The 27,573-nt window shown below is 47.2% G+C and overlaps 4 protein-coding genes and 1 pseudogene across 6 annotated transcripts; 4 read left to right on the forward strand and 1 right to left on the reverse strand.

The window, feature by feature from the left end:
- Positions 1–1,109: 1,109 nt before the first annotated feature.
- Positions 1,110–4,032, forward strand: LOC123439503. Its single transcript, XM_045116221.1, has 3 exons — positions 1,110–1,246; positions 2,000–3,362; positions 3,548–4,032. Exons 2-3 carry the CDS (start codon positions 2,629–2,631, stop codon positions 3,756–3,758), a joined length of 945 nt encoding a protein of 314 aa, XP_044972156.1. The 5' UTR covers positions 1,110–1,246; positions 2,000–2,628; the 3' UTR covers positions 3,759–4,032.
- Positions 4,033–4,547: 515 nt separating this feature from the next.
- LOC123439484 (8-amino-7-oxononanoate synthase) lies at positions 4,548–8,075 on the reverse strand. 3 transcript variants are annotated; one of them, XM_045116198.1, is made up of 11 exons: positions 7,821–8,075; positions 7,405–7,517; positions 7,201–7,308; positions 6,881–7,119; positions 6,738–6,779; positions 6,515–6,602; positions 6,301–6,434; positions 5,861–5,949; positions 5,396–5,546; positions 5,248–5,316; positions 4,548–4,997 (listed from the first exon to the last, which is right to left on the reverse strand). In XM_045116198.1, the coding sequence occupies exons 1-11, from the start codon at positions 8,014–8,016 to the stop codon at positions 4,847–4,849; spliced, it is 1,380 nt and encodes a 459-aa protein (XP_044972133.1). In that variant the 5' UTR covers positions 8,017–8,075; the 3' UTR covers positions 4,548–4,846. The 3 variants fall into 3 exon arrangements, 2 of the variants coding, with proteins under 2 accessions (XP_044972133.1, XP_044972141.1); XM_045116206.1 differs by lacking the exon at positions 5,861–5,949 and having other exon boundaries at positions 5,396–5,527; XR_006630104.1 differs by lacking the exon at positions 4,548–4,997 and having other exon boundaries at positions 5,396–5,527.
- Positions 8,076–8,168: 93 nt separating this feature from the next.
- On the forward strand, positions 8,169–15,061 carry LOC123439514. The gene is made up of 3 exons (XM_045116226.1): positions 8,169–8,434; positions 9,505–10,805; positions 14,764–15,061. Exon 2 carries the CDS (start codon positions 9,718–9,720, stop codon positions 10,654–10,656), a length of 939 nt encoding a protein of 312 aa, XP_044972161.1. The 5' UTR covers positions 8,169–8,434; positions 9,505–9,717; the 3' UTR covers positions 10,657–10,805; positions 14,764–15,061.
- LOC123439473 lies at positions 14,831–19,774 on the forward strand (annotated as a pseudogene).
- A 3,536-nt stretch (positions 19,775–23,310) lies between these two features.
- Positions 23,311–24,549, forward strand: LOC123411754 (ethylene-responsive transcription factor ERF039-like). Its single transcript, XM_045104723.1, has one exon. It carries the CDS (start codon positions 23,514–23,516, stop codon positions 24,342–24,344), a length of 831 nt encoding a protein of 276 aa, XP_044960658.1. The 5' UTR covers positions 23,311–23,513; the 3' UTR covers positions 24,345–24,549.
- Positions 24,550–27,573: the final 3,024 nt, after the last annotated feature.

A 27,573-nucleotide genomic window follows, 5' to 3' on the forward strand; every position in this document is an offset into this window, starting at 1 on the left:
AATGGAGGAGCTCAACAGGACATTAGGGTACGTTAGGGATGGAGGAATAAGAAGGGGGCCTTTTATAGTGTTCTTGGATGGTGGGGTTTTCTGCCCATTGGACCCCGTGCGCACAGGCTAACTTAACCCCTGTGCATGGGTACTTATAGACTAAACCACCACCCCGTGCGCATGAGGGTCAAAAGACCCTGTGTGCACGGGGTACTCGCGGAGTTTCGGGGTACCCCGTGCGCACGGGGGTCCAAAGGCCCGTGCATACGGGTTACTCAGAGAGTTACTGGATGCCCCGTGTACACGGGGGTCAAAAGACCCTGTGCACATGAGGTGTCCAGAAAGTCTGTGTTGGAACTAGCTGAGTACCCGGGTACGACACATAAAGGGCATATGGATGGTGTAAGTTATTGGAAGGTTGGTGTATATGTTGTGGTGGTATCCCACACAACACAAATCCACGAAGACCCCTCTCAATAGTGTGGTATTTCCTATGACTCAAATCGAACCAAAACGAAAACCTCCGAGTCGCCGGAAAGACCATACCTTTGATCTTTTTTAATTGGAGGGTCAAACACCTCCATCAAGAACTTCATGGAACCAATATCCTGAGATAAACCTTAGTAACTGATATTAGTTCCTCTTACCATATTGTCATCACACCGAAATACAATTAAGTGCCACATGGACTTCAAGTTACCCATTCATGTCTCGGTAAAGCTATTGAACGAGGTGTTGCGTGTGCATGTGAGCGGGTGATATGGGATGGGGAGGAGGCTTTCACCCCTTGACATGTTGGGTAAGCCAATCTTGTGTCTCTGTAAAGCTATTTGAACCGAAGTTTTTGCGTGTGCATGTGGGTGGGTGATATGGGATGGGGAGGGGTCTTTCCCCCTTGAAATGTTGTGTAAGCTAGTCTCGTGTATAGGTAAAGTTATCGACCTGAGGTTTTGCGTGTACATGTGGGTGGGTGATATGTGGCGGCAGTGGGGGGGGGGGGCTTTTGTTATGGTTGCCAGCTGGTCGATTGGCCCGAATCTTGTGAGCGAACATAGGTTACATGTATTGATCCCTTCCGCCTCGAATTCTCCGTCCCCGGGGCTATATAAAGCAAGTTTCTCGCTCCATCTCCTCTACTCTTCCCTAGCGGACCTCCTCTGCTCTTAGCTTCACATGGAAAACTCGCCATGGATCCCCTCACTCGCAGGTTGACGGTGAGGAGTGAAGTGAAGCCTTCTCTAATTTAGCAGCGAAGGTTGGTAACTTACTCTTTTTACATATCTAGATTTTGTTTGATGTAGTTATGGAAAATATTTGCGGATACGGCACAAAAGACGTGATTTATTCTTCTATATATAAAACCCTTACTATGTCCGGTGATTCATCGGCAACCGGGAGGGGGGGGGGGGGGTGACACATATACTTCTTTCCCTTATGTCTACGCATTCGAAAGTTCCTCTCTTCCTAAATCCATTTATTTCCTCTCTTCCTATATCCCTTTCTTCTAGTGCCGACAATTGTCAGATCTGCATCCGTTGTCATCCGACAATACCAAGAGAGTTTCGCTCGCAAATTGGTGACTTCATCTCATCTAACACCCCCCCCCCCCCCCCCCCCCTTCTCTTCTCCACCCCGGAGAAAATAAATTCACTTAGATCCAGGTAATCATGTGAAGAGATTTCACCGTTCGGAATTTGCTATCTAGACGACCAGGTCCAATCACAGTGTTATTCAGAAGTTTTCCTGGTCCTAGTTATGAAATCTATAGCAAAGAAGTAGTTTTTTTTAGGGAAGATGTCCAGTTAACCCGAGCCCGGAGGTGAGCTTATACCTTCTTGCAGCCCTAGAGAGTCACCGCACCAGATCCGCTCCACCAAAGCCGTGGCGTGAGGAGGAAGACCTGGGGGGAGATGATGTAATTTCGAACTTCTTAGGGTTAACCCTTTCCAGCTGCATCGAGCTTTAGCATTGTCGTTTTGGTAACCGAAGCTTATCCCATTTTTGGCAGTTTTACCTTTGCGTGAAACCAGGCGCGGTAAGCAGCAAAGGATCACGTTGAACCACCATCAGAAGAGACCATCTCGGCGCTGAGCTGGATGCATGCATTCATATGCGGCCGAGATCGAGGAGCGCGCCTCCCATGGACGGATGGTGGTGTGTGCTCGCCTGCTTCTAGAACAGCAGGCCTCCTTTCCACGTCCTCTGCAGCTTACCCGCAGGCCTTTTCCGGAGAGCCGCGACGAGCTCGAGGCTACCGGACGTGTAAACACAGTGGAGTTACTGGTCTTCACCGCGGAATTAGGGCTTCAGTTCGCCCCTGATCACCGCGCGCGCACCGGCAACCGGCTGGTGAGGCGACCGATGCCGAGCCGAGCTTTCCATGTGAGAGGTGCCGTGTGTACGCCGAGCCGTGCGCCCCTGTGCTGCGTGCTCTCCCTTGTGCGCCCTGGCTTTGTCTCGTAGCCGGGGCGCGCAACAAACCTCTGTGGACGCACGCGCACGCGCGGCGCGCCAGAGCACGGAGCCGGGCCTTTATCAACCCCGCCTCGCCATGCCATTGCCATCCGCGAGCGAGAGAGCGAGCGAGAGATAGAGAGAGCGTGTGTGTTTGTGTGAGGGTGAGGGATCGAGCGAGCCATGGGCCCTGGAATGCTTGAGATGGCGATATTCTACGCACAGGAGCGCAGCTTCTTCCATCGGCTGGTGCGCGACCTCGGGCAGGAGAGGGAGCACATGAGGTGGGTGATCGCGCTCTGGCTTTGGCTCGAGGCCGATGGGCACGACAAGTTCATGCGCCGCGCGTCCGCGCTCCCGGGCCCCGTCGTGCTGCGCTTCGTCGACGAGGCGCTGGCGTGCCTCGCCCGCCTCGCGGGCCGCGAGCTCGCCGGCGCCGGCACGCTCCTCCCCTGCACCAACGCGCTCCTCAACAGGCCCATCGACGACGTCACCTACTTCGAGGAGCACCGCGACAAGATCATGCCCGGCGTCAAGTTACTGTACAAGACCGTCTGCCGCGTCGTCCTCGACGACACCTGCGCCTCCGACGACGCCATCTTCTTACCCAGGAGCAGCACCGCCTCCGTGCCGCGCGCCATCGGCTCTCCCGCGTTCGCCGGCCCCACCCCGGTCCCCGAGACGCCGACGACGCCGACGACGCCGAGGTTCGCCGACCTGAACGCGATAATGACGCCGAGGTTCTCCCAGCTGAACGCGATGGCGCCGCCGTGGTCACCGGTCCGGGTGGCGCAGCAGCATCACCAGCAACACCAAATGATCATCGACCCCCTTCCAGAGGAGTTCCGCTCGCTCTTCATCACCTTCTCCCGCGGCTACCCTATCGACAAGGACGACATCAAGGAGTTCTTCAACTCGTAAGTTTCGCCACTACTTCCTCTGTAAACTAATACTAATATAAGAACGGTTAGTGATCTATTAGTTTACATAGGGAGTACTACAGCGTATATCAGTGGCAACTGGCAAGGCGGGGTTACTACGCACGTACGTGTATCATAGTATAAGTATATGGTGCATGCATGTGATGCATGGATGGATGCAGGCTGCACGGGCCGTGCGTGGAGGACGTGATGGTGGAGAGGGCGCCGGCGGGGCAGCTTCCGGTGTACGGGAGGGTGGTGCTGCAGAGCCCGGACATGATCCCGGTGCTGCTCGGGGGCGAGCCGACGGCCAAGTACATCATCAAGGGCAGGCACCTCTGGGCCAGGGTCTACGTGCCCAGCTCCAGGCACTCCACCTTCATCGAAGCCTGAATGCTTGATCCATCCTACAATTAAGAAACTGTGTGCATGAAGTTGGAGCTTGAAGATGCATGTGTCATGGCGATGGCACAGTCGGTTACTCGGTTAATTGGCTACCTACTACTACTCGATTGATTGGTCCACAGACTATACTCGAGAGATGAGACCATCGATCGATATATACATATGTGTGTCCAGTTTGTGCTTTGTGCTTGTCTTAATTATATGTATGGAACAATGTGTGTTTACTTCCGTTTCCTTTTCATATAGACGTATGCTTCTTTCAGCTCTGTCCGTGCATAAAACCTCCCACTACTTGACAAAAATGCTTGACCGATGCTTCTTGTGTTTGATCAGCAGATGCTCGATCGATCAGGCCCTGGTTTGAGATAGCAGGAATTATTTACCATTCCTTTCCAGAATTCAACTATCTATGGCCTCTTCGGTTCAAAAGATTTTTGTAGGATTATAGAATTCTTTAGAGTTTTCCTATATATGTTGCTCCTTTGATTCGTAGGACTGAATCTGTAGGAATTTTTACTAAAGAATCATTTGCACTGCATCCCATAGAAAATCTAGCATCCACTTGAACCTCTTGGATATTTATTTTGCTTAATTGGGCATGACATTCCATTCTGCGCTTTTTCTATTCCTACGTTTTCATAATCCTACAAATCAAACAAGCCCTTACTGTGGAACTTCCGACGTTATTCCTGTGTTCTTAACAGGCCACTAGTTATGAGAATCAAACCGTTTCATGTGAAATTCCCAAGAAATTCCTGCATCCCAAACAGGCCGTTGTTTACCAGGCAATTCGGTAGCCTATACTTACATCACGGCATCAAGGATGTTTCCGGTTACAGAACAGTCTCAAGCTCTCAATATGGAAATTACCCAAATCCATCTCTACATCAATAGTATCTTTCAGGGTAGTATGCCTCACAAGACCATATATACCAATTATGGAAACACTTTTGTCGCGTGTGAAATGGACACAAATGATCACATCAACATCTACCGAGTTATTTCTCCGTGAGCGTTTTCTCCCACGTATTCCAGCACATCTAGTGTCCCCGCCTACAAGCTTCAGTTCATGCTGCTTAAAGTTTTGATGCCGCGACATAGCTCTGCTCAGCATGCCCCTCCACAAAATTCTGTTTGGCATGTTTGCCAGATAGCCAGGGAGTGAGCGCATTGACCAGCCTCTTGATGTCATCCGAGGAATGAGAAGCACTCAAAGTTATTCGCAGCCTGTCAAGAGATTCATGGTCAGTTAATCTTGGTCGATTGGTGATTTATCCGCACTAGAATCGAGCAGGAATCCATAGATACAGAGATATGCATGCTACAAGCAATTTTGCTAATTATGACATTGTGCTATACGCCCTTAACCATAAAGTCCTAGTCCAATTACTTGGACACAGGGTTGCACGTTCTAGATTGGTAAAGCTCATGACAAGACACTGGGTTGCAAACGAAAAAAGCAGGAGGGAGGAGGGACCTGCATGAGTTGGGCGGCACGGTGGGTGGTCGAATTGGTGTAACATGAAATCCAGATCTTAGCATATGCCTGCGGTTCAAAAACGAAATGATTAGGAACATAAGATGACCCAGACTAGCACTAAATAAAATTGGAAGGAAGAGATAACCTGCCAGCCCTAAGTGCAGCTTCTTCACTTCCTACTACTATGGAAATTATGGGACTAGTTATATTGAGTTTAGTCAAGGATGCAAAATACTGCACATGCCTCCAGACCAATGATCTCCGCCATCTTTCCTTCCTTGAGACATGGAGCGCCGCTAGAATCAGAAAACAGCACGAATATTTGAAGCAACGTGATAGTTTCTCGTTCAGAAAAATGCAAGTTCCTGATAACTGTAGTTTCTTAAACTAGCTGAAGTGCTTGTATCCAGTTATCATTCTTACTAACCAATGTGAAAGCACTAGACATCATTTTAAGCATTTCCTAATGAATAGAAGGTAAGAGGAAATATTGATAAAAATAAATATTGGAGATTGGCTCAATAAATGGAACACAACAATGACAGTCCACTAGCTTGCGATATTCATTTTAGAGGGTTCTGTGACGTCGTTGGTATGTTGTGAATATTACCTTGAACAGAAGCAACTACTGGCACTGGCAAAGCAGTAGAAAAAATGAACGAGCGACCTCGCGACTGAATTAAACTCTTCCATCGGGTGCTGCTCAACACATTCCAAAATTTTAGTTATTAGTAAGTAAACTATCAAGATATCATAGTAAGTCCAAAGTGTAGGGAAGCCATGTAGTGTGGAGTACTGATGTTCCAAAGTCTAGTGTCCAGTACCATAAATATACAGTGTTGCAGATGTGCATAACAAGTTATCTCCTGTTCATTGAATTATAAGCATGAGGTACTGTGTTGCAAATTTGCCAAAGCTAACTTAGATGACATGATCCAGAACCTTGAAAATCACTTTATATGAATTTTTTTACTAAAATCAGTACCGCGATGTACAGAAGTGTGTGCATTCATACTACAACCTGATCTAAGTGTCTGTAAGTCTGTTTACCTGCATGCTACAAACCCACCCTGGCAGCCAGCAGCCTTGCTTAAGGTGCCAACACTTATGTCAATTCCACTCTCACATTCAAGCAGCTCGGGTACACCACCACCATTATCACCACAAACAAGTGTTCCATGGGCCTGTTCAAGGAAAATCACAACAAAATCGATCACTAAGAAACTCTGCAAAAATGTATCTGAGAGGAGATAAAATTACTAACATCATCGATGACCAATAAAAATCCATACTTCCTACGTAGTTCCACAAGTTCAGGTAATGGAGCAAGATCACCATCCATGCTAAACAAGCTGCATTGTATCAATAAAGGAGCATCTGAATTTGGGTGCTCTGACATTATGCATGCCTCGAGCATGCCTCTACTACTTCACACAAACATAAATGTACTTCTTCGGCGAGGAAATTAAATCCGAGAAAAAACTTGCCTGTCTGTGACAACAACTTTCTTTTCTATTGAGCAACTGGACCTGCATGGACAATGATATTGTATTTGTAGCTATCTTAGTTCATGGTTACATATGGCATATTATGCAATAATCATATTATGACTGAGAAGTGAAAAACATACAGGAGGAAATCAAGATGAGACATGTCACAGTGCTTGTAGACAAACACTACAGCTTCTTGCTGACGCTCAATAAGGCGAATCCCATCGATGATCGAAGCATGATTCAGAGCATCCGAAAAAATAGCAATTCTCTCGTCCTTTGCGGGTTTCCTGCCAACCGCCAAAAGAGAGCTGATACTTCCCAGAGCAGTCATCACAGCCATATTGGCAGAAAATCCGGTGGGGCAGAGAAGGCAATCCTGTAAAAAAAAACTCTAACGTGAGGATGCAAAACTTGTGAAGCAATGGCTACTTGAACTCAAAACTCTATGCCACTAGACCTCTTTTTTCTTCAACTCTGCCAATGATTCCTCCACCAACTTGTGATAAGTAGTATACCCACAAATCAACGCGGAGCCTCTAGGGCCCATGCCGTACTCTTGAGCTGCCTAGCAAACGCACCCAATCGTTAGCTCAAGCAGAGACTCTTCGATTCAGAGTACTCTACAGACCTAACAATCGCAACGGGCACAGAACTTGCACACCTTCGCTGCGGCCTCACGGACTGCCGGATGCGAGCTGAGTCCCATGTAGTCATTCCCGGAGAAAAGAATGAGCTTCTCACCCAGCTCCTCTTCCTGGCCACTGGCCTCGCCACCTAAACCAAACATGCCCGTGAACAATCCATGTAGTGAACCAACTACTAGTAAATCTTCGAAGTTAACTATGATCGCAAAACAATGAGCACGAACAAACTCTGCAGCTTGTTCTGACAGCTAACAGCCTAACAGGGACACAGTCACACAGCAAGGCAGTAAACCATATCCTAACCTGACAGCTAACAGCCTAACAGGGACAGTCACACAGCAAGGAAGGCAGCAAGCAACACGCAAAAGGAATTAAGCGGAATTGTCTGGGGTATTATTACGAGCAAGCGTGGGATATTGACGCTGCTGCGGACCTTCAGCGAGCCACTGGTGGAGGGTGGCGCGGTCGAGGCGGATCTCGACGGCGGCGCGGTCCCACGGCCCGGGGCCTGGGAAGGTCTCCGGCGGCGCGAGCGGCGGCGCCAGGGAGATGGGGCGCGTGGCACGCAGGAGGCTCTTGGACGCCAGCTCGCCGAGCGCGGCGTCCACGAGCGCGTCCCATTGCGCCATTCCGTCCAACAGGCGGCCGCCACTTCCTCCTCGCTGGTGGTGGGGCGGAGAGGACGAGGCGCGGACACGGAGAAAGGTCACGTGACAGAGCGGTTGGCCCACGCTTCAGCGACCAGCGGCACGTCAGCCTGCTCAATGAGGGTCGGCCCAAGTTACGAGGAGGCGGCCCGAGACTTTATTGGGCCGCAGGGCGACAGCCGAGCCGATTGTGTTGTACTCGGCTGCGTGATGACGCTCATCGGGGTCTCAGTTTCCCTGAAAAAACAGTCGTCGTTCTTTCTCGGGCAAGCCGCCTCGAGCTCTCCCTCGAAAAAAAGAGACCGCCTCCACCACCACCAGCTCTCCACTCCGGCGACTCGAGCGTTCCTCTCGCAGAAGGACGGCGGTTCTGATCGGCGGTTGCTAGCGTCACGTGTAGGTGCGCCTCCCTCTCGCCCTCCCGACTCCTCCTCTCCCGATCTCAGACACGAAGTTCCTCGTCTGCACGCTTGTTTATGCATGGTTTCTGCTATGTCCTGTCACAGTTATGCCGGATCCGTCTATTATACTCGCGCGTGGTGTTCCAGCCTAGCTTTCCGATGTTTTTCGTGCCTGATTTTTTGATGAACTGGTGATGGCATACTGCTGCTCTCGCTTTGTAGGGTTTCAGTTCAGCCCCTTTATTTTGAGCACGATCGAGGCGAAATAGTTCGTGCCATTGCCTGGTTTTACATGGTTCTTTGATACTTTGTGTGGACCTGGAATAGGACATGTTTGTGGCATGCTTGTTTACTTCAGATGGGAGAACTGTGACTGTCCTTACCGGCTAATTTTATTTTGGCAAACACATTGATGGATTCCTGTCTTTTCTAGTGCGATGATTGCTTTTCTTTGAGCCACGAGCTTGGGATTTGAGAATGATTCTTAGCTCTTGTCAGCTGCCAGTTTGTCACTGGGTATGCAGTAATCTGTCTTTGGATTGTCTACTTCTTGTTGCTTAGTTCAGAACTGTTGTTATTTTTCTGAAAATCTGTAAGTTTTCACGGGGGAATTCGAACAGCATATTTCATAAAGGTTGAAGGATGTGGAAATTATGAATACTTGTGTTTACGAATTTGCACGTGACTGTGTGCTTTTGATATTTTAATTGGCAGTTTATATACATTGAAAATTCAAAAAAAAAATTTATATACATTACGTGTTCTTGTTCAGGCTCTCTGTTATGCGGCCAGCCAATATAAGAGCTGGTTCGCAGGAAAAAGATGTTTGGTGTCACGTCATGATTTTTTTGCCCCAGTTGTTACTGTTCTTGTCGTGCTGCTGTACTGTGTGGATATATAGTTTGCGTGCCATCTACTTATATACAGTCATGAAAACGTTGACTTTATTCTGCTTTTACATAGGGCTTGCTCGTAATTTTAGGCAGAGCTTTTCTCAATTTTAGATTTAGATGCCAAAAATTGTTTGAATGCCCCCTGTCGGTGAGTTTTCTTAATGTTTCTGTTACAGAATGGCTTCATCTCGCTTATTGGTAAAACTGAAGAGGTGGATATGGTTTATGCTAAAGCCAAAGGTGTTGCCAGGATGCTGGTTAGTGTCCTAGATATTGAACTAGTTCCAGATGAGGTTGTTTGGACCTTTGAAGGGATGAGATACACCCTCTAATTGGAGATTGAGAGTCCTACACTTTTTGATGTCCCTGACTCTGATAAAGATACTCATATGACTGATGGTGATGATGCCAGTGGTTCCAAAGATAATGCAGAGGGGTCAAAAGACTCAGGTTCCAATGATTTCCCTAAACACACTGCTACTCCACAGCAAAACCAGCCTCATCCTGGTAATGATACTGGTCCAAACAACACTATTGTGCACAGGGATTTGCGGTTTGGTGCTTTTGATCCCGCCTCCGCGCCGGCAAAATTTGGTTCTTGGGCGGAGTCGCCTAGACTGCCGAGATTTGCGGGGAAGACTTCCAACAATTTCAAGGGAAGCGTGCAGTCTAACTCTGCGCTGAAACCGCTGTCGTTGGAGGAGTATCTGGTCGGAGCTAAGGCTACGTCGACGACGCTTCCTATTGTGCTTGGTGCACCTGTTACGTCGGCTAGCGCTGGACTTATGGAGGTATGCACTGCTGATGGGCTCGGTCACCCAACCGGACAGCCGCAGGTTGCCGATTTGTCGCAGTGTTCGCAGCTGCTTGCGGACAAAGCAGCAGCCTTAATTGGACATGCAGCTGCCCCTGCAGGGGTCGAGGAGTCGGCACATCAGGGTCTGCAATGCGGTGTTGTACCAGCGTTTGAACTGCCAGCTTCGGTTGCAAGTTTGGGAGGAGCATCAGTACATGAACCGACTCATGTTGAGGATGCGGCGCTGGCCTGCGGCGGTGCGGTGGCTACCGCACGAGCTGTCGAGACAATTCCCAATTTGGCCATGCATGAGGTTTTTAATGCTGGGGAGGGCTGCGTTGCTGCTGTACCTCAGCATGCTCCAGCGGCGGCCCAGGTTGTTCCTGTCGACGCGCTGGCCAGGAGTGGCAGGTGCAGCCCTTGTTGCTGCTCAGCCCGACGACGTGGTGGATGTCTTTACGGAGGGTACGCCCATGGCGGGAACCGAAGTACCTACTGCCGTTGCACCAGAGTCTGGACCGATCTCGGTTGATGATGTCATAGCATTCGGAGGTGTTCCCAAACCGATGGGTCTGGAAAGACGATCTAGTCAACGGGTTCAGTCTCAAGCAGATGTGGATGACTTGCAGATTGGACGGGCGATGCATATGGCCAAAATGAAGGAGTTTCAAAATTCAATAGGTATGACTTTTAATACTGAACACTCTATTCTTCATTTTACTCCGCAAGAGATTCTAGATAATGCGAAGGCAGTGGGGGTGACTTTGGGTGAGACTAGCCAACAAGTTTCAAAATCCATCAATGACTTATTAGACTTAGAAGTTGATAGGGCTTTGGATATTATTCGAAACTTAGCGGTGGTTCGACCTATGAATGATAAGGAGATATCAACTATGGGGGATTAAATTTATTATGTCAAAACTTAGTCCCTGAGGAGGAGTCTAACCAGTCGCATGTAGCGTTTGATGATTCCAATATTACTAATTCGCATCTTACTGATACGGCCAAAGATATTCATGGTTATATGGACCAGGAGTATGCTTCGGATAAGCCAAAGAGGCGAAGAGTTTATCCAGTTTCGGCTGTTCGTAGGAGTGCTAGATTCAGGACTGCTAAAATTTTTTATGATGAAATATGAAAGGACTTTTTTGGAATAGCAGAGGTCTGAGAGACTTGGCTAAAATTAGGTTCCTTGCAGAATCAACGTTACAGCATAGTCTTGACTTCATCGCGTTGATGGAGACGGGGCGGGACAACTTCACATCACATTTTCTCAACTCCCTTTCCGGAGGAGTGGATTTTGAATGGCACTGTCTTCCTCCAAGAGGAAGGTCTGGAGGGATCTTACTTGGGGTTAGATGCAATACACTTCAACTGCGAGAAGTTATATTAGGTGACTTCACGGTAAAATTTAGAATTAGGAACAAGGAAGATGGGTTTCAATGGGCTCTAGTAGCGGTTTATGGTGCCGCTCAAGCGGAGCATAAACCAGCTTTCTTGGCTGATCTGGTTAGAATTTGCGATGAAAATCTACCACTTGTGGTGGGTGGGGATTTCAATATCATCGGGAGAGCTGATGAGAAAAGCAATGATAATTTCGATGGTAGATGGCCTTTTATGTTTAATACGATTATAGAATCTACGGGAGATTGAACTCTCCGGTAGAAAATATACTTGGGCCAATTCTCTACATAACCAGACTTTTGAAAAATTGGATAGAGTATTAACGAGTGTTGACTGGGAGCAGAAGTTCCCTTTGATCACGGTTTGTGCTATGCAGAGGGCTATATCTGACCATACTCCACTATTGTTAGACTCTGGAAATGCCACTCACAAAGGAAAAAAAGATGCTTTCTCCTTTGAGGCTAGTTGGTTCACCCGTGAGGGTTTTTTAGATATTATTGCTAGAGAATGGAACAAACATACGGATGGGACATCTAGTGTCGACATCTGGCAACGCAAAATCCGACACCTTAGACAATTCCTGAGAGGTTGGGCTAAGAATGTGTTCGGACAGTATAAAGATGAGCAAGACCGACTGCTTCACTTTATAGATGCCCTGGATCGGAAGGCTGAGACCGACATGTTGGATGAGCATGAAAGGTTGTCAAAAAATGAGGCCGAACAGAGGGTGCGTGTTCTCCTCAGGGAGGAGGAAATGAAATGGGCTGTCAGAGCCAAGGTTAGGGCAATTGTCCAGGGGGACAACAACACAAAGTTTTTCCACTTGATTGCAAATGGCAAACATAGGAAAAAGAGAATCGTACAACTCGAGCAAGATGAGGGGACCATAGTAGGGCATGAGAACCTAAAACTTTATATCACAAATTATTATAAACGGTTGTTTGGTGCTCCAGGACATAGCTTTGTGTCTATGGACGAGCATCAGACTGCGGATATTCCTCAAGTTGGACAGGCCGACAATGAGAGTCTCTCCGTACCATTTCTAGAGAAAGAGGTGTTTCAGGCAATTCAGGGTATGAAAAATGGTAAAGCTCCTGGTCCAGACGGGTTTCCGGCTGAGTTTTATAAACGATGTTGGCATATTATTAAGGCGGATCTTGTGTCTATGTTCAATGATCTGTATTCTGGCCACCTTCAACTCTTTCATCTAAATTTCGGTACGATTACGCTATTACCGAAGAAAGAGGGCGCTTCCAGAATTGAACAATTCCGTCCCATATGTCTGCTCAATGTTAGCTTTAAAATTTTCACAAAGGTGGGAACGGATAGGCTAACTAAGATGGCACATTCGGTCGTGCAATCTTCGCAGACAGCTTTTATGCCTGGTAGGAATATCCTTGAAGGGGTTGTCGTACTGCATGAGGTCCTTCATGAGCTACACTCCAAGAAACTCAATGGAGTTTTATTTAAGGTAGATTTCGAAAAGGCATATGACAAAGTCAAATGGTCTTTCCTACAACAAACTCTACGTATGAAAGGGTTCGGTGAAATTTGGCGCAAACATGTAGATTGTTTTATAAAAAAAGGAAGTGTCGGTGTTAAAGTTAATGATGATGTCGGTCATTTCTTTCAGACACTTAAGGGACTTAGGCAAGGAGACCCTATGTCACCTATTTTATTTAACATTGTTGCTGATATGTTGGCGCTGATGATAAGGAGGGCAAATGACAAAGACTTGGTGGGAGGGCTTGTACCTCATCTAGTTGATGGGGGAGTCTCGATCCTACAGTATGCGGACGACACGATCCTTTTCATGGATCATGATCTCAAAAAGGCCAGAAACTTGAAACTCATATTATGCTTATTTGAACAGCTATCTGGGTTGAAGATAAATTTCCACAAAAGTGAGCTTTTCTGCTTTGGGGATGCACAAGCAGAACAGCTAACGTACTACCAACTTTTTGGATGTCAGGGCGGTACGTTACCGTTCTCATATTTAGGAATCCCAATTCATTACCGAAAGTTGACCATCAAGGAGTGGAGATGTATCGAAGATCGTTTTGAGAAAAAATTAAGCTGCTGAAAGGGCAAGCTATTATCCTACGGAGGACGATTGGTTCTTGTTAACTCAGTGTTGACAAGTATGCCAATGTTTCTACTATCCTTTTTCCAAGTGTCTGTTGGGGTGCGGAAAAGGTTGGATTTCTTTCGATCTAGATTTTTCTGGCAGAGCGACGAGGTCAAGACTAAATATAGACTGGCTAGATGGGATATTATTTGTAGACCCAAGGATCAGGGAGGTTTGGGGATTGAAAATTTAGAGGTCAAGAACAGATGTCTGCTTAGCAAGTGGCTATTCAGATTGTCTGTCGAATCGCAAGGGATGTGGGTACAAATTTTAAAGAACAAGTATCTACGGACCAAAACCTTAGCCCAAGTCACTGCGTGACCGGCCGATTCACCTTTTTGGAAAGGTTTAATGAGGACAAAGGCTGCTTTCTTTAACAGAACTAGATTCGTCATTGGTAATGGTGAAATTACTAGATTCTGGGAAGATACTTGGTTAGGCGCGCTTCCTTTGGCTCTACAGTATCCGCAACTATATAATATTGCACAACGAAAACAGACTTCCGTTGCTGCAGTGTTACGACACACTCCTCTTAACATTCAATTCCGTAGAGCCTTGATCGGAAATAGATGGGTCAGTTGGTTACATCTAGTCAGAAGACTGATGGATATTTCCCTGTCTGATTTCCCAGATAGTATTTGTTGGAGGCTGACTACCAATGGTACTTTCTCAGTGAAATCGATGTACGACCATATTATTGATACGTCGCCTATTCCAAAGTCCATGCATATTTGGAAGGTCAAGGTTCCCCTTAAGATAAAAATCTTCATGTGGTCTGTTCACAAGGGAGTTGTTTTAACTAAGGATAACTTGGCTAAAAGACAATGGAAAGGAAATAAAAGATGCAGCTTCTGTCAGACGCATGAGACGATTAAACACCTCTTTCTGGATTGCCCTATGGCTAAATTATTATAGCGCTCCTTACAGATTTCTTTCAACATTACTCCACCTACTAGCATTCACATGTTATTTGGGACGTGGCTAAACGGGGTTAATGTACTTTACGCCAAACTAATTCGGATTGGTACCTGTGCCATGTTGTGGGCGATATGGAACTGCAGAAATGATCTAGTTTTTAACAGATTACATCACATTAACTTTTTGCAGGTCATCTTCAAGGCTACCGCCTTGATCCGCACGTGGTCCTTACTCACTCCTGTGGAAACCAGGGAGCCTTTGGTTACTGGGTGTGTCCGATGGGAGATGACAGCTCAGGTTATCTTCAACCGATATGGATGGCGGCATGCTAATAGGATTGGACTTTAGTCTAGCCTATCCGTGGGATATAGTCGGTTTTTCGGCGGTCTGAGCGCCATGTAACTCTTTTTTGTGTCTTGAATTATCTCGCTTTTTTGTACTGCTCCAGACTATTTCGTTTTGCAATAAAATGGTTGTATGCATCACTCGATGCAGAGGCCGGGGCATTGCCCCCATTTCGAAGAAAAAAAAGAATGGCTTCATCTCATTGACTTCATTAAGCATTACCATGTTTCTTATGTTGGAAAAGCTGAGAAATTCAAAGCATATTGCACCCTGTTGCTAATTTTTTATATTGAACATGTACAATCTATTCCTGAATAATGTGCATAAAATTTAGAAGCTTGCCCTCTGATACCTGTTTTTTGTTGAACAATCAGGAAAATGTCCTCAAATCCTGAAGTAGGCAAGCGTTATGCACGCAGAGACCTTTTGCTCAAGATCCAGTCAGATGCTCAAAAATGTTGGGAGGATAGCAAAGTTTTTCATGCTGAGCCGGGCAATAAATCTCCAGGACCTGGTGAAAAATTCTTCGGTAACTTTCCGTATCCTTACATGAATGGATTGCTTCATTTGGGACATGGGTTCTCCTTGTCCAAGCTTGAGTTTGGTGCTGCATACCACAGACTCCGTGGCTCGAATGTTCTATTGCCATTTGCTTTCCACTGTACTGGGATGCCAATCAAGGCCTCAGCTGATAAGCTGGCCAGGGAGATATGACAGTATGGAAACCCTCCAGTGTTTCCTCAAGCAGAGAATAATTCAAGCGCTGAAGTGGCAGATGATAGAGAAGTTGAGCAGGCTGCTGCCGTTACCCCAGATAAATTTAAGAGCAAGAAATCTAAGGCTGCTGCAAAAACTGGCATGCAGAAGTTCCAATGGGAGATCATGAAGAGCTTTGGCCTGTTAGATGAAGAAATTGTCAAACTTCAAGATCCTTATCACTGGTTGACCTACTTCCCTCCGTTGGCGGAGAAAGACCTGAAGGACTTTGGCCTAGGTTGTGATTGGAGGCGTTCATTCATAGCCACCGACATGAATCCTTTCTATGATGCTTTTGTTCGATGGCAGATGAGAAAGCTCAAGAAAATGGGCAAAGTTGTGAAGGACAAGAGGTACACAATCTACTCGCCATTGGATGGCCAACCTTGTGCCGACCATGACAGGGCAACAGGTGAAGATGCACAGCCACAAGAATATGTACTGATTAAAATGGAGCTGATTCCACCTTTTCCCCCAAAGTTGAAGGTCTTGGAAGGAAAAAATGTTTATTTGGCAGCAGCTACATTGAGACCAGAGACAATGTATGGCCAAACAAACTGCTGGGTGCTGCCTCATGGCAATTATGGGGCTTTTGAGGTCAATGATGCCGATGTATTCATTCTGACCGCAAGGTCTGCTCTTAATCTTGCATATCAGAATCTATCCAGGGTCCCTGAAAAGCCAACCTGCTTAGCTGAGTTTTCTGGCAACGATTTGATTGGTTTGCCATTAAAGTCTCCTCTTTCCTTCAATGAAATCATATATGCGCTTCCCATGCTCACTATCTTAACGGATAAAGGTACTGGCATTGTGACTAGTGTTCCAAGCGATTCGCCAGACGATTTCATGGCACTGCAAGCTTTAGTCACAAAGCCGGCATTGAGAGCAAAATTTGGAGTCAAAGACGAGTGGGTTCTTCCATTTGATATTATACCTATAATCGACATTCCTGGATTTGGAGACAAGTCAGCTGAGAAGGTGTGTGTTGATCTTAAGATTACGAGCCAATATGACAAGGAAAAACTTGCTGATGCGAAAAGGATGACATATCTTAAAGGGTTCACAGAAGGAGTGATGGTTGTAGGGGAGTACAATGGCAGAAAGGTTGAAGAAGCAAAGCCACTGATTAAGAACAAGCTTTTGGAAGAAGGCTTGGCTGTTTTGTATAGTGAGCCCGAGAAAAAGGTTATGTCAAGATCTGGTGATGAGTGTGTCGTTGCTCTAACAGATCAGTGGTACATAACTTATGGTGAGGTTGAATGGAAGCAGAAGGCGGTCAAATGTTTGAAGAACATGAATACATTTTCAGCTGAAACTCGTACTGGATTCGAGCATACACTGGGCTGGCTGAACAAGTGGGCATGCTCACGTTCTTTCGGCCTAGGTACTCGCATTCCATGGGATGAGCAGTTCCTTGTAGAATCTCTTTCTGATTCAACCCTATACATGGCGTATTACACGATTTCACATCTTCTACAAAACGGTGACATTTATGGAAAAGGAAGATCTTCTATTAGGCCAGAGCAAATGACGGATGAGGTATGGGATTATGTTTTCTGTGATGGCCCGGCACCCAAAAGCGACATCCCTCCTGCCATGTTGAGCAAAATGAATGAAGCAAGAATATGAGTACTGGTATCCCTTGGATATTCGAGTTTCTGGTAAGGAGCTTATCCAGAACCATCTGACATTCAGCATTTACAATCATACAGCACTGCTTCCAGAGCACCATTGGCCTCGTGGCTTCCGCTGCAATGGACACCTTATGCTTAACTCTGAGAAAATGTCCAAGTCCACAGGGAATTTCCAAACTCTTGGGCAGACCATTAAAGAGTACTCTTCAGACGCCACCAGGTTTGCCCTTGCTGATGCGGGTGATGGTATGGATGATGCAAATTTTGTCACTGAAACTGCAAAATCTGCCATCATGAGGCTTACAAAAGAAATTGCATGGATGGAAGAGGTTATAGCTGCTCAATCTTCTCGGCGATCTGGTCCTCCCTCTACTTACGCTGACCATGTGTTTGCCAATGAGATCAACATTGCTGTGAAAGAAACCGAGAAGAGCTACAATTCCTTTATGTTCAGAGATGCCTTGAAGTCTGGGTTTTATGACCTACAGTTGGCTAGAGATGAGTACAGGCTCTCTTGTGGAGCGGCAGGCATGAATCGTGGTTTATTGGTGCGGTTCATGGAAGTTCAGACGAGGCTCATCACTCCAATTTGTCCACACTATGCTGAACATGTGTGGCAGAATATCCTAAGGAAGGTTTTGCAATAAAGGCTGGATGGCCTATCGCAGACACTCCCAATCCTACTCTAAGAATTGCAAACAAGTATTTACAGGATTCAATTGTTTTGATGAGGAAGCTGCACCAGAAGCAAGGATCTGGCTCCAAGAAACCCAAGAAGGGCGCGGCAATGCCTCCATCCGCAGAGAACAAGCTCACTGTTGGTCTCATATATGTCAACGAGCACTATGATGGATGGAAAGAGCAATGCTTGAGGGTGCTTCAGTCGAACTATGATAGCCAAACACGTTTGTTTGCCCCTGACGAGGACATTAAGGAAGCGCTGAAGAATTGCTTCATCGAACATGAAGCAAACTTCACACAAGTCCAGAAGCTCTGCATGCCTTTCATCAGGTTCAAGAAAGATGAAGCAAGGACCATCGGTCCACAGGCTTTGAATTTGAAGCTTTCCTTTGGTGAAATGAACGTGCTTGAGGAGAACCTGGAGCTGATCAAAAGGCAGCTGGATCTTGAGCATGCAGAGGTGCTGTCGGCATCTGATGGAGCTGCTCGTGCCAGAGCTGGACGGCATGTTTCTGTGCTTAACAACAACCCACCTTCCCCTGGGGAGCCAGTTGCAATATTCATGAGCAAGCAGGAGTTCGTTGCCCAAAACTAAGCTCAGCTTCATCGATGTAAGTTGTAGTTTTAGCTTGCCTGACATATTTGCATCTTGGCCATTTCATGTTAGTCCTGAGTGTGATTATGAGAATAGATGTAAGTTGTATTGCACTGTTGTGGCCTGAAACTGGTTCCTCCTTGTGATGGTTTGCTCAACTGTTAAGGCTCATTTTGCTTCTAGATTAATGTGCTTAGTCAGATTACATGCATGTGTACACAAGCTCTGCTATGCCTTTTGGCTGTACTGAAACCAAGTTCTGAAATGTTCAGGAAAAACAAGTTCTGCACTGACATCTCTGTCCATTTACCATTCCTTGTATGTGATGTGTATGGGGCTTTTTATCTGTCATGGCAATCCTGGTTATATGTAGCTTGGGAAATCATGTATGTATATAAATGAGTGATTTGTGTTTAGGATCTCAAGCACCATTGTCAGCCTTATTAAAGATAGAAACGCTATCGCCTGATTTTGTTACTGCTGCAATAGAAATCTTGTCAGGCTCATTCAAGATGGCTATTAGATAACTCCATGCCGGTACTGTTGTAACAGAGCATGGGTCAGTAGCATTGTTGTAGTTGCGCCTTACGTCGCAGGGTAATTGGCTCATAGTGCTGCTACCTTCGACGAACCAAAGCGTGCTATTATGCTCCAGAGAGGCGAATATCACTTCTGACACCGTGTGTTTGTTATGTGATGTATGGATTCGTCTGTTGCGACACTCCTGTCCTATGTGCTACAGTATATTTTTGCGTGAGGTCATGTATGAATTATGAAATGTGCTGAGGTTCTTCTTCCTTTGGATGAATAGGTGAGGAAAGGAAAGCTGGCGTGCTTGACGGTGTGAAGATCCGAGAAGGTCGAGGATTCAGAAATGGTAAGCATACTGTTTGATGTGGCTGTTCATTCTTCGAATTCTTGATACGCAAGAACTGAGGAAATGCAGACCATACTTGCACATGTTGACACGTAGGACGCCTGCAGCCTGACATGGCATGTTAATTTGGCAGGCAGGTTTCCTGTGTTTAGACTTGAAAATTCTATTTTGCCTCCTGTGAATATTACAAAGGAATAGGTTGATGCGTGAGAAGGGTTCTGAGCTCCATGCTCTTGTGCAAGCTGATTCCTGTCTAGCTTTCAGGCTTACCTGTGTATACAATTTGTTTTGAAACAAGGTGTATAGATTTTACAACTTGTCTCTGGATGTGTGCTTGCGAAGGTACAGTAGAGAACCCGTGGGGTTTTTACTGGGAGGATGTAACTCCCACTCTCCCAGCCCTGGAGGGCGCTTGTCACAAAGTGGTGCTTGAAACTTGAAGCTGCACTTGTTACTGACACTTGAAACATCCTAGCTACCGTCAGTTCAAAATGCTCTGCTATTCTTAGTTTTTTTTTTACCCTTTTCCAACTGCTTGTTGGCCTATTACCCATTCCAAATCAGTGGAGACCATCAGTTACAGAACACCAATTGTTAATTTGTCATGTCGATCGATCTGTTGGCTCCTGTTGCGGCAAACTCGCTGTGCTAGTTGCTCGTAACGGCACCGTTTGCCACACTGAACACACACACACACAGGAGGACGACTGAACTGAAGTACTGAACCGAGCAGAGGAGCATCGGCCATCGGGTCAGTCGATCAATCAACGTAAACGTCGCGCCACTCCTCCTCCTCCGGCCACGCCGCAAACATGGCGCGAGCCTATTGGGCCGAAGCCCAAGCAGTCGTCGTCGGAGAGAACGCCCGCCAGTGTGTGCTCCACTGTGGCTTGACGCCGCGCACATGGGGAGCGAGCGGCGCCGAAGCGAGGCCGCGCGCGGGGCACATGGTCAAACCGGCACATGCCGCCCCACTGTGCGCGCCGCGGCGACTCCGTGCTCTGCACCGCGGCGCGTTCCTGGTTCGCCCTCGCCATCCACCACGACGCACCGGTATGATCGATCCTTGCTTGGCCGGGCCTACGGACGATCTCGTCTCCGGCGATCGACCGATCGGCCCGTCCCGCACAGGGACCTGTCGCTCGGCCAGCCGGGCCGCACCTGCACACACCCAACCCACCGGCGGCCACGCGTTCCACGCCATGTTACGCACAGTCCGTCCATTGGCCGCGCACGTACAGTGGCGATACGTATTCAACCGACGGGGACCGCAGCCGGGTTCCGTAAATAAAAACCCCTGGCCTGACCTGAAGATCAAACAAGGTTTTGGACACAAGCTTATTAAAATGGGGTCCCGAGGAATGATGGGAAGTGCAGTGCAGTGCAGTGCAGAAGCAACCGTGGGTAAACGCCCAGGACCAGACCCTCGGAACCAAGGGGGCACGCACGCACGACACGATCGCTGCACGCACATGGTACGGCGCCATGCCATGCTCCTAGGCCGATCTACAAGGAGTCATCATCAGCAGGCTGACAGGATCAAAATAAGCAAGTAGTATCATCATCGTCATCATGGTAGTAAACGCACCAAACATGCACTGCAATTTGCAGGTGGCCAACTGCGAGCGCAATCCCGACCGATTAGTTGGTTATATATGGGAATCCAAGGAAACCCCAGCCCAATTATAGGGGCTCGCCTCACCTCACTTGCCGCCACAAAAATCCAAGGAGACCACGCAAGGAGGAGAGCGCATATTGTTTTCCTTGCAGAGAAGAGAAGAGAAGAGCGTTCCGAAAGGCAGACCAGGAGACCGCTCGTCCATGTGCTCCGATCCCAATGCCATCCGTCCCTTCCACTTCCACACACCACGCATATGCATATGCTAGCTGCTTCGCCATGCCTCTTGCTTTTCCCATGCATGGGCAGCCATTTTCACCAGCTTGGCTGGTTGGCTTGCAGCTTGCAGGCAGGTACAAGCCAGTTGGTTGTCTCCACTCTGCTTTGGCAGCTAAAGCCAAGGCCAGTGCCCGGTGGACAGCAGCATCAACGTGCGACGCCTCCAACATGGCCTCCCTGCGTGGGTGAGTTGTAAAACATCCAAACGGGTGTGGGATGGGAGGAGGAGCGGGAGGGCCTTTGGGGATGGGCTGCTTGTGCCACCAGCAAGACACCAGCCACCAAGGGGTGGTGGTGAAAGGAACAGAGCCTTGTGCATGTCCCTACCACCTTCTTCTGGGAAATGGGATGCGAAAGATATCACCTTAAAAAGATGCGAAACATAGTTGCTTAGTTTTCCATCCTCGCTTAACCCTCAAGTATATATGTACCGTGCAATGTTACAAAACATACAAAATAAAATGCATGCAGTACACAAAATACTATGGTTCGTAAAAGAAAAAAGATGAGAAAAAAATGATCTTGAAGTCATTAAACACAATTATATTTCGTCCGAACAAATAAAGGCGCTGATTATTATTTTTGACATGTACAAGGGCACTGATTAGTTAGCACAGACGTGCTAATGGTGTACCACAACTTTTTTTTTTTTGCATGAGACTGTCACATCACGTCACAATGTGGCACTGGTACGCAATGGGCTTGATGCCGATATGTGCCTCCCCTGTGGCGTGCACATCAAAACGGCGTGCGGGTTTTACACGGGTTTACCCAACGATGCACATCAAAAGATCTACGTGATGATGTTGTTTCTTTTTGGTAAAGGAGTGACGTTGATTCTTTTACAAGACTGAATTTGCAAGTTACAGAATCTGCTATACTTCTTTTGTTGTTTTCCACATCGCATTCATGTGAATATCTTATAGAATTCACTCAAGGAAAATCAACTGACATGAACAATATGAATAGTGTCAAACTCATCTGCTCCTGCACATGAACAATAAAATCAAAAGAAATACTGTACTAATTCAACACATTTTGATTTATTTTTTGCATGAAAGATGTTTAAGTGGGTAAGGTCCGTGTCAAATTTCATCTCATTTGACCATCTTAGCAGTTCTCAGCCAAAAAAAAACAAAAAAAACAGGGGTATATGAAAAAGTTTACTATTCAAGCATTGTTCGGGACTGATTTTTCTATTTTGCTGAGAGCTTCTAGGATGTCCGAAGGCGCTGAAATTTGCCACGGACCTCACACGCTAAAATATCTTCCATGGAAAAAAGAACTCATATTTTTGAATTCATTTAGTATTTTTTCGATTTACCATTCACCGAGATCAGATGAGCTTGCAAGCTAAAATGGATATCGAGAAAAAACGACACTATTCACATATGGATTCTTTTTGTTTCTTTTCGTAATTTTAAGGGCGTCAGATACTCCCTCCGTCACAGTTTATAAGGCGTGCACGTATATCTAGGTCATCAATTTAACTTATATAAAATATATTGTTTAACATAAAAATTATATCATTAGAAAATAGAATATCTAAAGTTTTTAATGATATATTTTTTGTAATATAGGCCTCTTATTAAGTTGATCAAATTGACAATCTAGATATACGTACATGCCTTATAAACTGTGATGGAGGGAGTACTTGTCTTATATGAACATTCGCAAGAAATAATCAAAAGAATGTGAACCATTTAAATGTAAAATTAGGAGCATGGGAGCATGTGAATGGTGGCATCCTTGTCCCGGCACCCAAGCCCAGAACCGCTCAGATTTGTACCGTTGAATATGTGGTGCCAATTTTATGAAGAGAAATGATGATTTATATCGTGTAGTCCCACGAGGCACCGAAAAACCAATGATGAACATGTGGCCTTGGAAACAAAAACAGTGGGGACGAGACCAGGGGGGCACCAAGCATATATAGCGCCCTCCCATGGTTTCTTAATTAGCTTTTCTCCCAGTAATTTTTTCTCCCACCTCCCTCTCTCTCATATAAACCCCCACTGCAGATACGAACAGACGCACACACACCACCGCACCGCAAGCCCAAGGCGGAGCAGCAGCGAGAGCTAGCTTGCAGCAGCAAAGCCATACTCTGATACATACTCCTTCCTCCTCGTGCACCCACCACTGCACGCAGCCATGGCGCCCGCTCGGGAGCTCCAAGAAACCTCCTCGTCTTCCTCGTCGTCGACGTCGTCGTATACGACCAGCTCCACGTCCATGTCGTGCTCGTCCACCGTCACGGACTCTTCGTCTTGTCCCTCCTCGCCGGCCAATGCTGCCGCGGCAAAGGCGCCGCGCAAGCGGCAGCTGGACGAGGAAGAAGGTGGGCAGGAGGAGGGGAAGACGACGACGACGACGACGACCAAGAAGAAGAGCAAGCGGAGCAGCGACGGGAAGCACCCGGTGTACCGCGGCGTGCGGATGCGGGCGTGGGGCAAGTGGGTGTCGGAGATCCGCGAGCCGCGCAAGAAGTCGCGCATCTGGCTCGGCACCTTCCCCACCGCCGAGATGGCCGCGCGCGCGCACGACGTCGCCGCGCTCGCCATCAAGGGCGCCCGCTCCGCGCACCTCAACTTCCCGGAGCTCGCCGACGTCCTCCCGCGCGCCGCCTCGCCGGCGCCCAAGGACGTGCAGGCCGCCGCCGCATTGGCCGCCGCGTTCACGTCTTCTTCGCCGCCCTTGTCCACCGATCAGTCGGAGGAGGAGGAGGGCCTTATCCAAGAGGAGATCGTCAAGAACAACGAAGCCAGCGCGGGCGCTACCGCACAGACGGAGTCTGCTGGCACGCCGACGAGCGGCGGCGCCGCTGAGCAGGCCGACGAGGAAGAGCTGCAGCTGTTCGACCTGCCGGACCTGCTCATGGACATCGAGGACGGGTTCGGGTTCTCCACCATGTGGGCTCCGCTCCCCGACGTCGAGGAGGTCAATGCAGACCTCCGGCTCGAGGAGCCACTCCTTTGGGAGTAGCAGATGCTTGCGAAGACTAGATGATCATCAATATACTAGGAGTACTTAATTGCTAGTGTAATCTCTTCTTTGCCTTTTTTCTCCTCCTTTTTTTACTACTAGTGTTTTTTTAGTTTGCCTTTTCTTTTTCTTTTACTTTGTTGGTTTAATAAGCACAAGGGAGTACGTAGTGATATATACATATGCAAAAGAAAGTTTGCTGCTACTACTACATGTTAGTACCTGAGAGTTAAGTATTATTACTGTTACCACATAGTAATGTGTGAACCCCAGTGGTTGACCTTGCTAGATTTTAGGCGATGTACTGCATTCGTTATGCTTGGAATACTCTCTGTACTTCATTGAGTTTCCCCAGGAAAAGAAATAGTAGTACATTTGAGTGTCATGCAATGGAAACTGGGATGAGGAGAAAAGAAATAGAACTGCCATGAAGCTCGAAGTTAAGAGGCCACTGAAGCTGACTTTGAAAACTTGATCTATTCCACCCCTCACTTGTTTATCATCATCAAGTGATGTTGCTCAACAAGAGGTGCTTTGCTACTGCCAGCAATTTCATGTTTCTTTATCATCATCAGATCCTGTCGTAAACATCATGTTAAACTTTATTAGTTTCCTTGGTGAGATTGGGAGAAGAAGCTCTTTAACTATTCGACACAATAGAAGAAAAAAAAAGGGTTAAAATGGTTATTTGTGGATATGAGATTGTTTGGCTAGTGTTGGTCTCCTCCATGATCAAGCAAGCAGTGCAGACAAAAGGCAGCGCTCCTCATGTGGCTCCAGTGCAGCATCTCATCTCATCATCTTCTTCTTCTTCTTCCTCTGGCTTCCCCTGCTTTTTTCTCCCTTTTGCCATCTGCTTTGGAAAGCTGCTTGCTGCTCCCCTGATCAAGATGAGGGAATGAGATTCTTCTTCTGCTGCTGCTTCTTTTCCTCGTGGTAGAGAGAGAGGGGGAGAGGACGAGGTTATTTTAAGCGTGGCCATCATTTCCAGTGAGAAAGCTAATGCTCCCACTTACCAAGCATGTGCCGGGCAGAGAGGCCCTGGCTAGCTGAGCTGACCATGTGTGCATGCATGCTCTGCCCTTTCGCTCGAGTTGAACACTGCTTCTCCAAACAGGGCAAGGGTGTCATCTTCATGGCTAGTCAAGCCACAACGGCCGCCTTAATTGCGTCTCATCTCATCTTATCTCCCTGTTTCTGTGAGCTCAAATCAAAGCTCTGGTGCTAGTTCATCTACTGCCCTACCACGGTGTCACCAAGGCTGCCACGTGGGCGGCCAGGACATGCCCTCGAAGATTAGGACCGGAACATATGCTTTGCTTTTGCCAAGTTGGCACTGTATAAAAAAAATTAGTTCCCCATAATTTAGCAAGCATTGGAAAGAAAATGAGTTAAGAGTAGACAAAGAGTCATTGTCATGCCATGAAACTTAGCAACCATCCAAACAAAGACCATTTGTTTTCTAAACTGCATAGGAAAAAAGTTAGTCGAGTGATTTTGTTGACCATCAAAATATAACCATGTGATATCAACATGGACCAAGCCTCAGGCCAACTCCAATGCGGCAACTCATTTCGTCCGTCCGCATCAAATTGGGTCTGTGTGGATAAAAACACGGTCCAATGTGGCTACACAAACAAACATGTATCTTTTTTTGACCGTCAAAACCCATTTCTCATTTAAATTTAGATAGGATTCGGCCATCAGCTTGGTTTCATGAATGCTCTGGAAAGAACGCAACAATCGTGTCTTCAACGCTGCCGAGTGCATTGTTCCACAGTTCATGGGATGCATCAACGGTGAGGCGAGAAGCTGGTTGGTGGCTGGTATAAGTCTTTTAAACAAACTCTTTGAGCCACCATGAGTGCTAAAGAGCATCTTCTTGTTGTCGTTGTTGTTGTATACTGGTCGTGCCAGCTGGAAACCAGCCCCTAAACCTTTTGATCGCACTAACTATGGCTCTACTACTGCAATTTGTATTTCTCCCTCTGATTAATCAAAGAAATATGGCCCTAGGGCCATCTTTTCGTTAAAAAAATTGGGCAGGGTTTGCGGCAGCGCGGACGCCCTCCCTTGTCCTTCAACTGGTCCATCCGTAGGTGACACATCCACCCCATTTCCCCCTCTCTTCCAAAACCCTCCGGTCCTCCCGCCCTAGCTGGCGCACCCAACCCCATCGACACTTGCATCCGAGACACCACAGTGAATGGCGTGGTTGACTGCATCGTGCACCTGAAAAACAAGTCGAATAAGGTGCACACGCAGGAGGATACAATCAAGAATACGCTGAAGAGGGCTAACCGGAGAAAGGTCGCGACCGACAAAAAAGATTACGCCATCGCCGCCGTAGTCGAATCCGTGCGCATGAGGCCGTCGATGCACAAAATGACCTCACGTCGCCAAGGCCACGCAGGAGACCCTCCTCATGCTAGACATTCACGGTTAGCCAACCACTCTTGTTGTTGCGGCCGCAACCAGTCGAGGCTCGTCGATTGCCCGCCCTCCACATCCAGAGTCGCCGCACACCCCAATAACGTCGTCGACTTACATTTTCCTTCCTCAAAATGGCCTGGGTGTATCCCGCTTCCCCGGGTTATCTCGGCACGGCTCACCGAAAGTGAGAGAACTCACGCCACCATTCCCCGTGGTGGGGGCCCTCGACCTCAATGTCACACTGGTGGCCGAGCACTCCACCGGGACACAAAGGAAGCGAGCGCGAGAGATACCTACGGGAAAAATATCCCGATGCTCGCAAGTTATACGTCGAACCACTGACACCGACGACAACTTATGAAGACTCAACCTACTACAATGAATTCATGGATGACATGATCTACGAGAGTGGCCAAGCGTACGATGACGATGAGACCCAAAGCCAAGACGACCACGACCAGTACACCGAAGGGCAAGAAGACATAGACGTCCACATGTAAGAAGACACTCATGGCCATGACAACCAATGGCAAGAAGATGATGTGGACATTTGAAAGTGCATGTAGTCCCCATGTGTGGTTTCGGTAATTGATGACGATCCCAATGGACTAATGTTTGCATTGAGTTATACATTCGAAGGAAAGTTCCATTTGCAATGCATGAAGAATATTGGATAAATTTAAGGATGTTTGTTCCACGGTAATGCAAGAAGGATATCAAATGAATGGCATATACATATTATTGTGCATGCATCAAGGATAAGCTCAATGATTGAATCAAATACGATACAATCAAG

This window comes from Hordeum vulgare, chromosome 1H (genome assembly GCF_904849725.1).
Source record: "Hordeum vulgare subsp. vulgare chromosome 1H, MorexV3_pseudomolecules_assembly, whole genome shotgun sequence".
NCBI classification, from domain to species: Eukaryota; Viridiplantae; Streptophyta; class Magnoliopsida; order Poales; family Poaceae; genus Hordeum; species Hordeum vulgare.